Here is a 13,223-nt window from a genome sequence, read left to right on the forward strand (position 1 = left end):
ATGCCGACTACAGGTGCAGAAGACCTTTTTGTTCTCTGCATGCTCCTGGCGGTAGCTGGCAGGACTGATCTGAGAAGCAGATGAGTCTTAACTTTATGGTTCCATCAATTGGATAAACATTTAGAAATTGAAATAACATTTCTCTCCTAAAGAATTTGCCAATTCGCTGAGTGGAGAATCGATTTGGCAGCTACTTTGTGGAAATCTTTATGGGAGACTGTGTAACCTCTCTCTGGGTTCAGTGAGCAGCGACATTGAGCGATATTACTCCGGCATGGGGGGGAACATAGGACAGAAGGTACCACTACAATACAGTGCGGCCCTCAGGCATCTAATCTCAGAGGCACATCTGGAAATTACAAGCACCAATGCTATGAGAGGAGCGAACGTTTGGATCCCATTAGATTACAAGGCAGGTGTGAACACAACCTCTGCACATACAAAGCAGAGTCCTTGCATGATACAGTAATTCAGAAGGTCCCAACCCAACCTCACACTTAGGCTACATTCACACATCTGTTAGTGGTTGTTACAACGAACAGCACACTGACCCATACAATTTAACGGAACTGTACACCCATCCGCATTGTTAACAAATCTGGGTTTCAGTATTGTCAAACTCAGAGCAAGTCTTATTGTCATCCACTTTTGGGGTATAGACTCGTAAAAAAATGCATAAAAAGCAAAGGACATCAGTTTCTCATTCGTTTTGAATTAATCCATTGCTAAGAAACAATGGGAAAAAGTTCACACAGTCTGCCTCATCCACTTTAAAAAAAAAACAATAAAAAAATGGATGTAACATATAAAGGAGGAAATGTGACTTGATAAGTGAAGCTTAAAACTAGCCATACACATCTGATTAATGTGGTGGAAGTGAACAAACCAGTTATTATTATTATTATTTATTGTTATAGCACCATTTATTCCATGGCGCTTTACATGTGAGGAGGGGTATACATAATAAAAACAAGTACAATAATCTTAAACAATACAAGTCATAACTGGTACAGGAGGAGAGAGGACCCTGCCCGCGAAGGCTCACAATCTACAAGGGATGGGTGAGAATACAGTAGGTGAGGATAGAGCTGGGCATGCAGTGGTTTGGTCGATCGGTGGTTACTGCAGGTTATAGGCTTGTCGGAAGAGGTGGGTCTTCAGGCTCTTTTTGAAGGTTTCGATGGTAGGCGAGAGTCTGATGTGTTGTGGTAGAGGGTTCCAGAGTAGGGGTGATACGCGAGAGAAATCTTGTATACGATTGTGGGAAGAGGAGATAAGAGGGGAGTAGAGAAGGAGATCTTGTGAGGATCGGAGGTTGCGTGTAGGTAAGTACCGGGAGACGAGGTCACAGATGTTATGGAGGAGACAGATTGTGGATGGCTTTGTATGTCATGGTTAGGGTTTTGTACTGGAGTCTCTGGGCAATGGGGAGCCAGTGAAGGGATTGACAGAGGGGAGAGGCTGGGGAATAGCGGGGGGACAGGTGGATTAGTCGGGCAGCTGAGTTTAGAATAGATTGGAGGGGTGCGAGAGTGTTAGAGGGGAGGCCACAGAGCAGGAGGTTGCAGTAGTCAAGGCGAGAGATGATGAGGGCATGGACTAGGGTTTTTGCAGATTCTTGGTTGAGGAATGTACGGATTCGTGAAATATTTTTGAGTTGAAGTTGGCAGGAAGTGGAAAGGGCTTGGATATGTGGTTTGAAGGAGAGATCAGCGTCAAGGATTACCCCGAAGTTGACTACTGATTGGCTATGATGGCCTCCTGATTCCCCCCTGGCAGTGGATGTTGGGGAAGACATGAATAGGGCAGCTTGATTTTTTTATTTTTACGCAAGTTAAGCTGCTGCCAGGTAAATCTGGAAGGAATTACTTCACTTTCCTACACGCACACCAGGCTGAGCCTACCTAAGTAGGGAGGCTGCTCAACAGATAACTACTTTGTATGGCTACCCTGAAGGCTCATTGAGGCAGGTCAATATTTGGGATTGGGTATCCAAAAAAGTGAAAAAGGTGGCACTCACCAGATAAAATCCATGCTTTAATAGACAAACTTGTAAAATTACATCTTCAGCTGGAGGAAGGGCAGTGGAGTGCGAGGACGGGCAGTTTTGCGCTGAATAGCGCTTCTACGGGTCACTTCAGCGAGGGGGGGAGGGGGAAGACTAAATATCCACTCAAAGGAATAACCCTCCCACCTCAAGTCACGTGAGTACAAAGGAAGTAACAGTGAATTAAAACACACAAAGAAGTGTGAACAATACCAATAGACTTAACAAATACACATAATGAAACTGATTAATGTTAAAACCACAAAGCAGATTTACTAAAAACGCTGTAGAAAAAATAAACATTTACAAAAACACGGACATATCAATGCAGTCATTGAAGCCAGGGGGACCAACTGCCTGTGTCCGCATGATCCATCTAGCTTCTCTATGTAAGAGCAATTTATGAAGGTCACCACCCTGTGGAGGTAGTGTCACTTTTTCTAATCCAGCGAATGAGAGTACTCGGGGATTTCCTTGATGTGACTCCCTGATGTGTTTAATTAGCCGTGGGACCCCTTTACCGATGAGTATAGAATTACAATGCTCCCTAAATCTAACAAACATAGGATGTATAGTTTTTCCAACAACACAACAAAATTGGTCTTGCATGTTATGAAATCTCGTACATGGTGTATAATTGCATTTAACGTTACCTTTGGGGATGCCAGTCTCCAACCAATTGGTTGTTTTATTGTTCTGCACCTGAAGATTTGGGTAATTGAGCCTAAGCATTGTTTTCAGCATTGTTTATTTATTTCTGACAGCCAGCGGCGGTGCTCTGCTCTTTTGAATATTTGGTAATGAGTGTTCTTAGGAGCGCTAGTTTCTTGACAAATTGTCCTGTCTAAGCAGGCCGGAAATCACATCGTTGGTCAGGTGAGATGATTTGTAAGCTGGCTTAAAGAGGACCAGTCTCCAGGTCAAAATTGGCCTGAGTTTACTTCTATTTTATTCCAATTTTCACATCATATGGTGCCAGATACATGGGCCATAATATTTCTGCAATTTTTACCTTTACCAAGGGAGTATGACTCATAGGATTCTATTCTGGGTTTTTTGCACTATTGCCCTAAGGCCAACACCCCCTGGTAAAGACCAAAATATTAACACAATTTAAAAAAAACCAAAAAAAACCCCAAAACATATCTTTGGAACCGCCTGACAACAATTATCAGTCTCGTCAGCATATCATCCATGTAAACAAACGATGTGCTGCTGAGAGCATACTTTTCACCGCGAACAGAACACTCTATTACAGATAGTTCTGTGTGCATGGAAGTGCAGTCAGCCTTAACAGGCTTTTAAATGACTGATCGGGCAGTGTAAACCCGGCATATGTCAAAAGTTACAATCACAACAAGATAAAGGGCAAAAATTCAGAAACGCAAATACGGTACTTATAATAGGATGTGAGTGCCACATGTCACAAGAATTGACTAGTAATATTCTAGTTTGTGTGTAGTATCGTGCGATTCTGCATTACTATTTTATGGACACTAGAACAGACAAGATCTCACAGTTTTGCCTTTCATCACCATAACGGATCTAGGTCGTTTTCTAATCATTGACTACTGATTACAGCAACTGAAGAGCTAAAAGCAGAGCATGTGTGGTGGAAAGGTTGCACAAAGCTGGCCATATTATACATAGACCAATACTGACGATGTGGCCGTTATACACAAACATGTTGCTGTCTGCCTGTCCGGGATGGAGACGTTACCTCACAGGCTTCCTGCCCTGCAGCAAATCTTCAAGACTTTTTTCATAGTGTTCAGCTACAACTACCAGTCTCTCTGGAGAGGCAAGAAGAGAATAAATCAAACATTAACGTGGATTGAAACTGTATAGGGTTAATGCAAGTCGCAAACGCACAATCCTACTGATCTAGACAATGAGGAACAAAAATTGGTGGGAGACAGGTCACAATATCTAAATTTGATGTCACAGATGGATGACATGACAAGTTTTATATGCATTTCATGAGATCCAAATATGGAGAATCACTGCTTCCTCAGGAGTATTTAATCAGGAATTTCCACTAATCATGTGCAAGTGTGAGATCAAAAAGCTAAGGATGTCAGAAAAGAAAGCACAACTTATTTCTCTAGGGCTACTCCCTCCCTCAGCCGGTTTTATGCTGAAAACAGACTGAGTTAGGAAAGTTTTCTCACAAAAAGTAATATTCCGATATTCTATCCAAAATAGTAAAAGAGAAAAATAAAGAACACGGCCTTCTTCCATTCTTCTATATATATAATTAATGCAGCCCGCCTTTTTAATTCTATTCTTTTGTGGTAAGATGGCAATGGTTTGGCTCGTACACACAGATGACTCCTTATGAGGAAGGACAGCTGTGACCATGAGCACAGTGATACACTTGAATTCACTTGGATAGCGATGGGCCGCAGTTCTGAATCCAAAGAAGTGATGCTGTTCCCAACCCACTATGGAAACTGAGGACAGAAGACTCAAGAAAGCAGGTAACCTCCAAAATAGTCTCCTGATTGAACTTGTTACACATCTTGTCTAGTGTTGATCCTGAAAAAAATAAAAATAAAAAGATCCCCATTCTCAACGTATGTCACATTGGTCGCATAGGTGCGGACTCAAGAGCTGGGCCTGCTTTATATATCAGGTATCGGCTGCAAGATGCGGCCTGTAAGGGCTCGCTCACACTGGGGTATAACAGAATACTATCGTTTTATCGGATAGCACTCGACCCAATGTTATATTATGAGGCAGTGCTACAACTACAGCACGCTGCTGGGGCATCCGATGTTCAGATCTCGGGCACCCATACAAGTCTACGGAGACTTGTGAAACATCGGACTGCACATGGATGCCATCAGAGTGCAGTCCTATTACCACAGTCAACGACAAAGGAGAAATTAGCTTATCCGTTTACTCCACACCTGTGCTGCAATTCCCTCATGCGAAAAGAAAGACAGAAATGCCAGAATTGCTATTTACTAGTCACCTCTCCTCTGAAAAGATGGAATACAAAGTGATATAAAAATGTTTCATGTATTTCAAAGGAGTAAATAAAGAATAAAGTTTGTCAAATAATAATCCCTCAAGGATTTTTCATACGCTAACATATTTTGTGTTTTTTCTCGGCACATTACTGTCGTGGAAAAGACAGTACGAGCAAGGAGAATGAAATCTCCTGCACATGCTGCTTGTTTTTTCTTGCAGATTTGAACGTTAAAGTGTTAATTTCTTATCAAATCTGCAGCATGTCAAATCTTTCAATCTTTTTGCATTGTGTTTCACCCATTCACATGAATAGGAAATAAATGCATCAAAATTGTGTGTATTTTAAGGAGCGAGTCTCCTGCTAACACTGGTTCTAGCAGCAACTTTTTTTTTTGCAAATAGTCAACGTTCGCACATACCCGAAGAGTGTGAAGAACGGCTTTGAAGGTTCAAAGCTGCGAAGAAAAAATAAGGAGCATGTGCAGAAGATTTCAGAAATCTTTTTCACTTTGCAGGTACTGTAAAATGCTGCATTTTATTAGTGGCAAAAATGCAGCATGTGAACGAGAGAAGAAAAAAAAAGTGTTCTGGTTCTCAGGACATGACAAAAAAAAAAAAACTCCAACCTTTTTTGTTTGTTTGTTTATTATTAAAAGAAATAAAAAATAAAGAAAACACAACAAAAAGATTAGGACTCTTGGAAAATGGGGACAATAAAAATAAAAAAATAAAAACTTAGAAAACTACATGTGCGTCGCACTGCACCAAAACACTTTGCTGAAATATTATACATACAAAAGTAAAAGAATATGGATAAAACAATGAGAAAAAAAAAACAACACAAACAGTTTTCAAAGCTGCTATAAAGTGAATTGGCTAATATAAAGAATTAAAATGAAAAAATACACACTTTTTTAAATGTTGCAGACATTCCATATGTTATATCACAAACTGTAAAAATTATGTTAGTATCTCAAGAAATAACAGAGTCATGGAGGTTCAATCGCCAGGTGCACAGAAAAGCATGCGGTCATTTCAGGGTTCAATTGCTTTTAAAACTATGCAGCAATTTTGGAAATCCAATGAAAGGCTCTGTTCCCATCACTTCTAATGGTCTTGTACCTTAATCACCTATGTAAGCAGGCGATTAATGCATTATATAATAATATATAATGTATTTCCAGGGCTCGCACCGTCCTGAGCCGTTAGAAGGCACCGCTAACATGGCAGGAGATGACAACAATGCTGTGGAGTCTGGACTACTAATCCCACGTACTCCATGTATACTCATGTATGTGGCCCTCTGTGAACAGATCATGGCTCAGGACGTACGGAGGGTAAAGAAGCAATAACAAAACCAGACACCCTCTGTTATTTTACTAAAGAAAACTCCCCTAACCACAGAAGGACTTCAAGAAAGGGATTAGAAGTAACATAGGTCATCCTCACATCCTGAGATGTCCACACACCGAAATCTGGAAAATCCATGTTCCTATGAAAGGTTTTACTACAGGTAATTTACTAGATTTCATTCCCAGAGAGAAGGAACTCACGTCAGCCCTGGCCGCTCTCGGCAGCTAGCGTGGCTCTATCGCAGCCCAGACACAGGACCTTTACAGGTCCCCCCAGCCCCACAAAACGCTGGGAATTTCGCAGCGCGTAGTCTATAACTCGCACACTTGGATGTGTTATTTTCGTCAGGACAGATAGTGACATATTCTCAAGTGTTTCTATTAAGAACATGTTTTTTCCCAAGTATCCATACTGATGACCTAATCCGACATAAAAATCAGACCGTTTGGACGCTGCATGTAATTGGGGTTTTATACCGTTATTGCACATCGTCTTCGGGGAATACATAAAACCTATTACCAGGAAGGGTAATGACGGCACACATAATCATACAATGGATGTTATACAGACCTTCTCAGGAACATATTAAATACCTTATCTTCATACCACCAAAAATGGAAAAAACATCAATTGTATACAAAATGTATAACTATGATCTATATTATAATATATACACACATATACAGTGGGGAAAATAAGCATTTGATACACTGTGGATTTTGTAAGTTTTCCCACCTACAAAGAATGGAGAGGTCTATAATTTTTATCGTGGGTACACTTCAACTGTGAGAGGCAGAGTCTAAAAAAAAATTCAAGAAAATCAGATAGTATGATTTTTACATAATAAATTTGCATTTTATTACATGAAATTCGTATTTGATACAACAGAAAAACAAAATTTAATATTTGGTGCAGAAACCTTTGTTTGCAATTACAGAGGTCAGATGTGTCCTGTAGTTCTTGACCAAGTTTGCACACACTGCAGCAGGGATTTTGGCCCCCTCCTCCATACAGATCTTCTCCAGAACTTTCAGGTTTCGGTGCTGCAGAAACCAAGTACGGTATGCATGCGTATGCAGAAGTTGGGGGGAATAAGTGTCAACCGAAAAAAATGTTCAACTGACAGGTATCTTTAAATGTCAGGTAACTTTAGCTGGAGTTGTGAGAAGATTTAAAAAATAATTAAACCAGTCAGCCGAACTGCCCTCAGGGGCTCCATCTGCACCAGTCATGCTCTCACAACAATACAATCAGATGGATCCCAATGTAACCTTTTATGTTATACCTTTCCTATCATTTTTATACTTACCTACACATTGCCAAGTCCGCTAATTCCCTCAGGGAACAAGCCGGCCTATAGACACGCTTACTATAAAGAGACAGTGTAAAGACTGCAGTGCCATTACAAGAGCAAGCTCTAAGCAGACATGTGGTTAGCAAGTGGTCTCTTGCAGCTTTGCAGTCTCATTTCTTTCTTGGTGCTTTGTAGGGTAGGTGCTATTCCTTGAGTGACAGTACTGGTCAGGTGCTCCATTCTGTTGGAACAGATTAACTGTCTGTCAATGCTTCTTCTGGAGTCTTTACATTTACATATAGAGATATCAGAGCATTAGAATAAGCACACAGCTCTGGAGAGTGAGTGCCATGATTAGGAGAATTGCTCCGGGAACTGCTGATGCTGGGTGCCAAGGGAATGTGATAAGACTGATAAGAGTCCTGTTAGGAGCTGATCCTGAGTGGGAGGGAGCGTTTCAGCCATCTGCTATACAGAAATCAATGGGTAGAGAGAGCTGAAGGGTATTTTAGGCGTTAACTCCTCTCCTGGAATGTAACTATTGCTCAAACTTTAGCCAGGCTCTGGAGGCTGAGTTCATTAGAAACAAGCTGTACACTATGTAAGATAAAGGCTCTCAGAGCAGGAGAATGACAACAGATAGAAAAAGCAAGTCAATCGCAACTTTGCTTATTTGCAAGCTGTGTAACGGACAACAGCAATTTAATAACATGAGAATAACCCATTTATAATTAATAAGCAAAAACTGTATAAGGTGACATATAATACCATAATAATACAATAAAAAAATTCAAAAGAATTGGCTGCACATTCACAATTATTAAATAAATAACACTTTATTTTATCATAATCAAAGTAACAGGGCAAATCATGTTAAAAACACTAAAAAAAATGCAAAATTGCACAAACTCACTCACTACCACTATTATGAATAGCAACCCTCATAGGGATGATGGTCAAAATTGGAAAATGAGATGTGTGGCAACAGAAATAAATGTATAAATTGATAAAGTAGTCCTACCCAGAGATAAAGGATAAATAAATCAATATAAAGTAATAATGAATAATATATGCAGGATCTCCAAAAAGGGCAACAAAGATACAGTAGTATCGAATAATAGAACTCATTCCTATAGCCTCAATGGAAGAGAGAAATCTACATGCGTATCGCTGCAGTGAAGCTTCATCAGGGGTAAATTCACAGTACACATTGTCTAACTAATTAAAGCCAACCACACCTCATACTACAAAAATGTATACAATACAAGCAAAAAATATACCTTCCATGTATTTCAGTGACAGTGGGTCCACGTTGGCACTTTAGACCCCTGGTCAGTAGCTAATAGTGGATGTGTGGACAATTCTTTTGAGTGAGTGCTTGCTCATGGTAATATGTTTTAGAGTTATCACTCTTCTTTGCTGTGATGTGTCGCTCCGTCTAAAAGATTATAACTGGGGTTACAAATAAAAATCTCCATAGTGTCCAAAGCTGGCGACTATAGATTTTAACCTGCAGGTTACAGTAGGAAGAATAGGAGCTCTGAAGCACCAACTGCTGCTCTAAGAAGTGATACAGCGTCCTCACAAGAGAATTCATGAAACACATGCAAGATTTATTATTTGGGCAGAAGGAAGTTTTAAACGCTTCCAAATGCAATTTCTAATAAAAAAGATATTTGTAGGATGTTATAAGACGGTGATGAAAGAAATGTCTGAAATCAGAAATGGGACCTGAGTGGCTATTATTACAATAGGAACACATAAAACATATTTATACATATAACGAGAATGCTTGGCCGCTACGTAACATACTGTACATCTTGTTCTGCTCTTGCTCTACTTATTCTCATTGTATCTGAAGTGTGGATCTAAATCAGAGGCTGGCAATAGTAGAGATCTGCAGATACTGTACATGTGCGCTAAGCAGTATTTATGGCTAGGATATTGGAACAATCCCTTGTCCCCATTATTACTTTTAAACAGTTCATAACTTTTAAGCTCTTGAAAGCAAAAGGCAAAAAGTGTGTTGTAACATCGCAATTGTGTCAGGGCTGAATACGGCAACCTGTGGTAAGAGTAGTCCAGGGGAGTCACACAATGAAGACCCCTTACCTACTGTACTGACCATTATCTGACATTCTCAGCCTCGCAAGTACAAAGCTGAAACAAGGAAAACGTTCAAAAAGATAGGTTTCTAGTGCAATGTTTTCATCCTCATGGTAAATTTGATATAGGCTCTGCTTACTTAAAGTGGTACTGCAGTGTGGACATCTTTGTTCCCCCTGGAACCACCACATATCAGAAGATTTCCAATAGATGGAGGTTTCTGCAGCTCACATAGAGCATAAATTTGGAGAGGCAGGGCCTAGAAAAATCAGCTTTCCTCTCCGTTTCTATATTAGGGCCACTCAGCTTTCAATCTACACTACGTGGGGGTCATCTACTGTTTAACCCCTTCACCCCCAAGGGTGGTTTGCACGTTAATGACCGGGCCAATTTTTACAATTCTGACCACTGTCCCTTTATGAGGTTATAACTCTGGAACGCTTCAACGGATCTTGGCGATTCTGACATTGTTTTCTCGTGACATATTGTACTTCATGATAGTGGTAAAATTTCTTCGATATAAGTTGCGTTTATTTGTGAAAAAAACGAATATTTGGCGAAAATTTTGAAAATTTCGCAATTTTCCAACTTTTAATTTTTATGCCCTTAAATCACAGACATATGTCACGCAAAATACTTAATAAGTAACATTTCCCACATGTCTACTTTACATCAGCACAATTTTGGAACCAAAATTTTTTTTTGTGACGGAGTTATAAGGGTTAAAAGTTGACCAGCAATTTCTCATTTTTACAACACCATTTTTTTTTAGGGACCACATCTCATTTGAAGTCATTTTGAGGGGTCTATATGATAGAAAATACCCAAGTGTGACACCATTCTAAAAACTGCACCCCTCAAGGTACTCAAAACCACTTTCAAGAAGTTTATTAACCCTTCAGGTGTTTCACAGGAATTTTTGGAATGTTTAAATAAAAATGAACATTTAACTTTTTTTCACACAAAATTTAATTCAGATCCAATTTGTTTTATTTTACCAAGGGTAACAGGAGAAAATAGACCCCAAAATTTGTTGTACAATTTGTCCTGAGTATGCTGATACCCCATATGTGGGGGTAATCCACTGTTTGGGCGCATGGCAGAGCTCGGAAGGAAAGGAGCGCCATTTGACTTTTCAATGCAAAATTGACTGGAATTGAGATGGGACGCCATGTTGCATTTGGAGAGCCCCTGATGTGCCTAAACATTGAAACCCCCCACAAGTGACACCATTTTGGAAAGTAGACCCCCTAAGGAACTTATCTAGATGTGTGGTGAGCACTTTGACCCAACAAGTGCTTCACAGAAGTTTATAATGCAGAGCCGTAAAAATAAAAAATCATATTTTTTCACAAAAATGATCTTTTCGCCCCCAATTTTTTATTTTCCCAAGGGTAAGAGAAGAAAATTGGACCCCAAAAATTGTTGTGCAATTTGTCCTGAGTACGCTGATACCCCATATGTGGGTGTAAACCATTGTTTGGGCGCAGGGCAGAGCTCGGAAGGGAAGGAGCGCCATTTGACTTTTCAATGCAAAATTGACTGGAATTGAGATGGGACGCCATGTTGCATTTGGAGAGCCCCTGATGTGCCTAAACATTGAAACCCCCCACAAGTGACACCATTTTGGAAAGTAGACCCCCTAAGGAACTTATCTAGATGTGTGGTGAGCACTTTGACCCAACAAGTGCTTCACAGAAGTTTATAATGCAGAGCCGTAAAAATAAAAAATCATATTTTTTCACAAAAATGATCTTTTCGCCCCCATTTTTTTATTTCCCCAAGGGTAAGAGAAGAAATTAGAGCACAAAAGTTGTTGTGCAATTTGTCCTGAGTACGACGATACCCCATATGTGGGGGTAAACCACTGTTTGGGCGCATAGCAGAGCTCGGAAGGGAAGGAGCGCTATTTTACTTTTCAATGCAAAATTGACTGGAATTAAGATGGGATGCCATGTCGCGTTTGGAGAGCCACTGATGTGCCTAAACATTAAAAACCCCCACAAGTGACACCATTTTGGAAAGTAGACCCCCTAAGGAACTTATCTAGATGTGTTTTGAGAGCTTTGAACCCCCAAGTGTTTCACTACAGTTTATAACGCAGAGCCGTGAAAATAAATTCTTTTTTTTTTTTCACAAAAATGATTTTTTAGCCCACAGTTTTGTATTTTCACAAGGGTAACAGGATAAATTGGACCCCAAAATTTGTTGTCCAATTTGTTCTGAGTATGCTGATACCCGATATGTGGGGAGGAACCACTGTTTGGGCGCATGACAGAGCTCGGAAGGGAAGGAGCGCCATTTGGAATGCAGACTTAAATGGATTGGTCTGCAGGCGTCACGTTGCATTTGCAGAGCCCCTGATGTACCCAAACAGTACAAACCCCCCACAAGTGACCCCATATTGGAAACTAGACCCCCCAAGGAACTTATCTAGATGTGTTGTGAGAACTTTGAACCCCCAAGTGTTTCACTACAGTTTATAACGCAGAGCCGTGAAAATAAAAATTCTTTTTTTTTTTCACAAAAATGATTTTTTTAGCCCCCAGTTTTGTATTTTCACAAGGGTATCAGGATAAATTGGACCCAAAAAGTTGTTGTCTAATTTGTCCTGAGTATGCTGATACCCCATATGTGGGGGGGAACCACTGTTTGGGCGCATGACAGAGCTCGGAAGGGAAGAAGCGCCATTTGGAATGCAGACTTAAATGGATTGGTCTGCAGGCGTCACGTTGCATTTGCAGAGCCCCTGATGTACCCAAACAGTACAAACCCCCCACAAGTGACCCCATATCGGAAATTAGACCCCCCAAGGAACTTATCTAGATGTGTTGTGAGAACTTTGAACCCCCAAGTGTTTCACTACAGTTTACAACGCAGAGCCGTGAAAATAAAAAATCTTTTTTTTCCCACAAAACTTATTTTTTGGCCCCCAGTTTTGTATTTTCCCAAGGGTAGCAGGAGAAATTGGACCCCAAAAGATGATGTCCAATTTGTCCTGAGTACGCTGATACCCCATATGTTGGGGTAAACCCCTGTTTGGGCACACGGGAGAGCTCGGAAGGGAAGGAGCACTGTTTTCCTTTTTCAACGCAGAATTAGCTGGAATTCAGATCGGATGCCATATCCCGTTTGGAAAGCCCCTGATGTGCCCGAACAGTGGAAACCCCCCAATTATAACTGAAACCCTAATCCAAACACACCCCTTACCCTAATCCCAACAGTAACCCTAACCACTCCTCTAACCCAGACACACCCAACCCTATTCCCAACCGTAAATGTAATCCAAACCCTAACCCTATCTTTAGACCCAACCCTAACTGTAGCCCCAACCCTAGCCCCAACCCTAGCCCCAACCCTAGCCCTAACCCTAGCAATAACCCTAGCCCTAACTCTAGTCCTAACTCTAGCCCTAACCCTAACCCTAATGGGAAAATGGAAATAAAT

The 13,223-nt window shown here is 40.6% G+C and overlaps 1 protein-coding gene across 1 annotated transcript in view; it reads right to left on the reverse strand.

Annotated features, from left to right (window-relative positions):
• TBCK (TBC1 domain containing kinase) overlaps positions 1–13,223 on the reverse strand; it is a 481,012-nt gene that overhangs the window by 400,344 nt on the left and 67,445 nt on the right. Inside the window, exon 3 of the mRNA XM_077278374.1 lies at positions 3,768–3,840. Within this exon, the coding sequence (XP_077134489.1) occupies positions 3,768–3,840 (73 nt within the window). The remainder of the gene's footprint in view (positions 1–3,767; positions 3,841–13,223) is intronic.

Source organism: Ranitomeya variabilis, chromosome 1 (genome assembly GCF_051348905.1).
Source record: "Ranitomeya variabilis isolate aRanVar5 chromosome 1, aRanVar5.hap1, whole genome shotgun sequence".
Classification (NCBI taxonomy): domain Eukaryota; kingdom Metazoa; phylum Chordata; class Amphibia; order Anura; family Dendrobatidae; genus Ranitomeya; species Ranitomeya variabilis.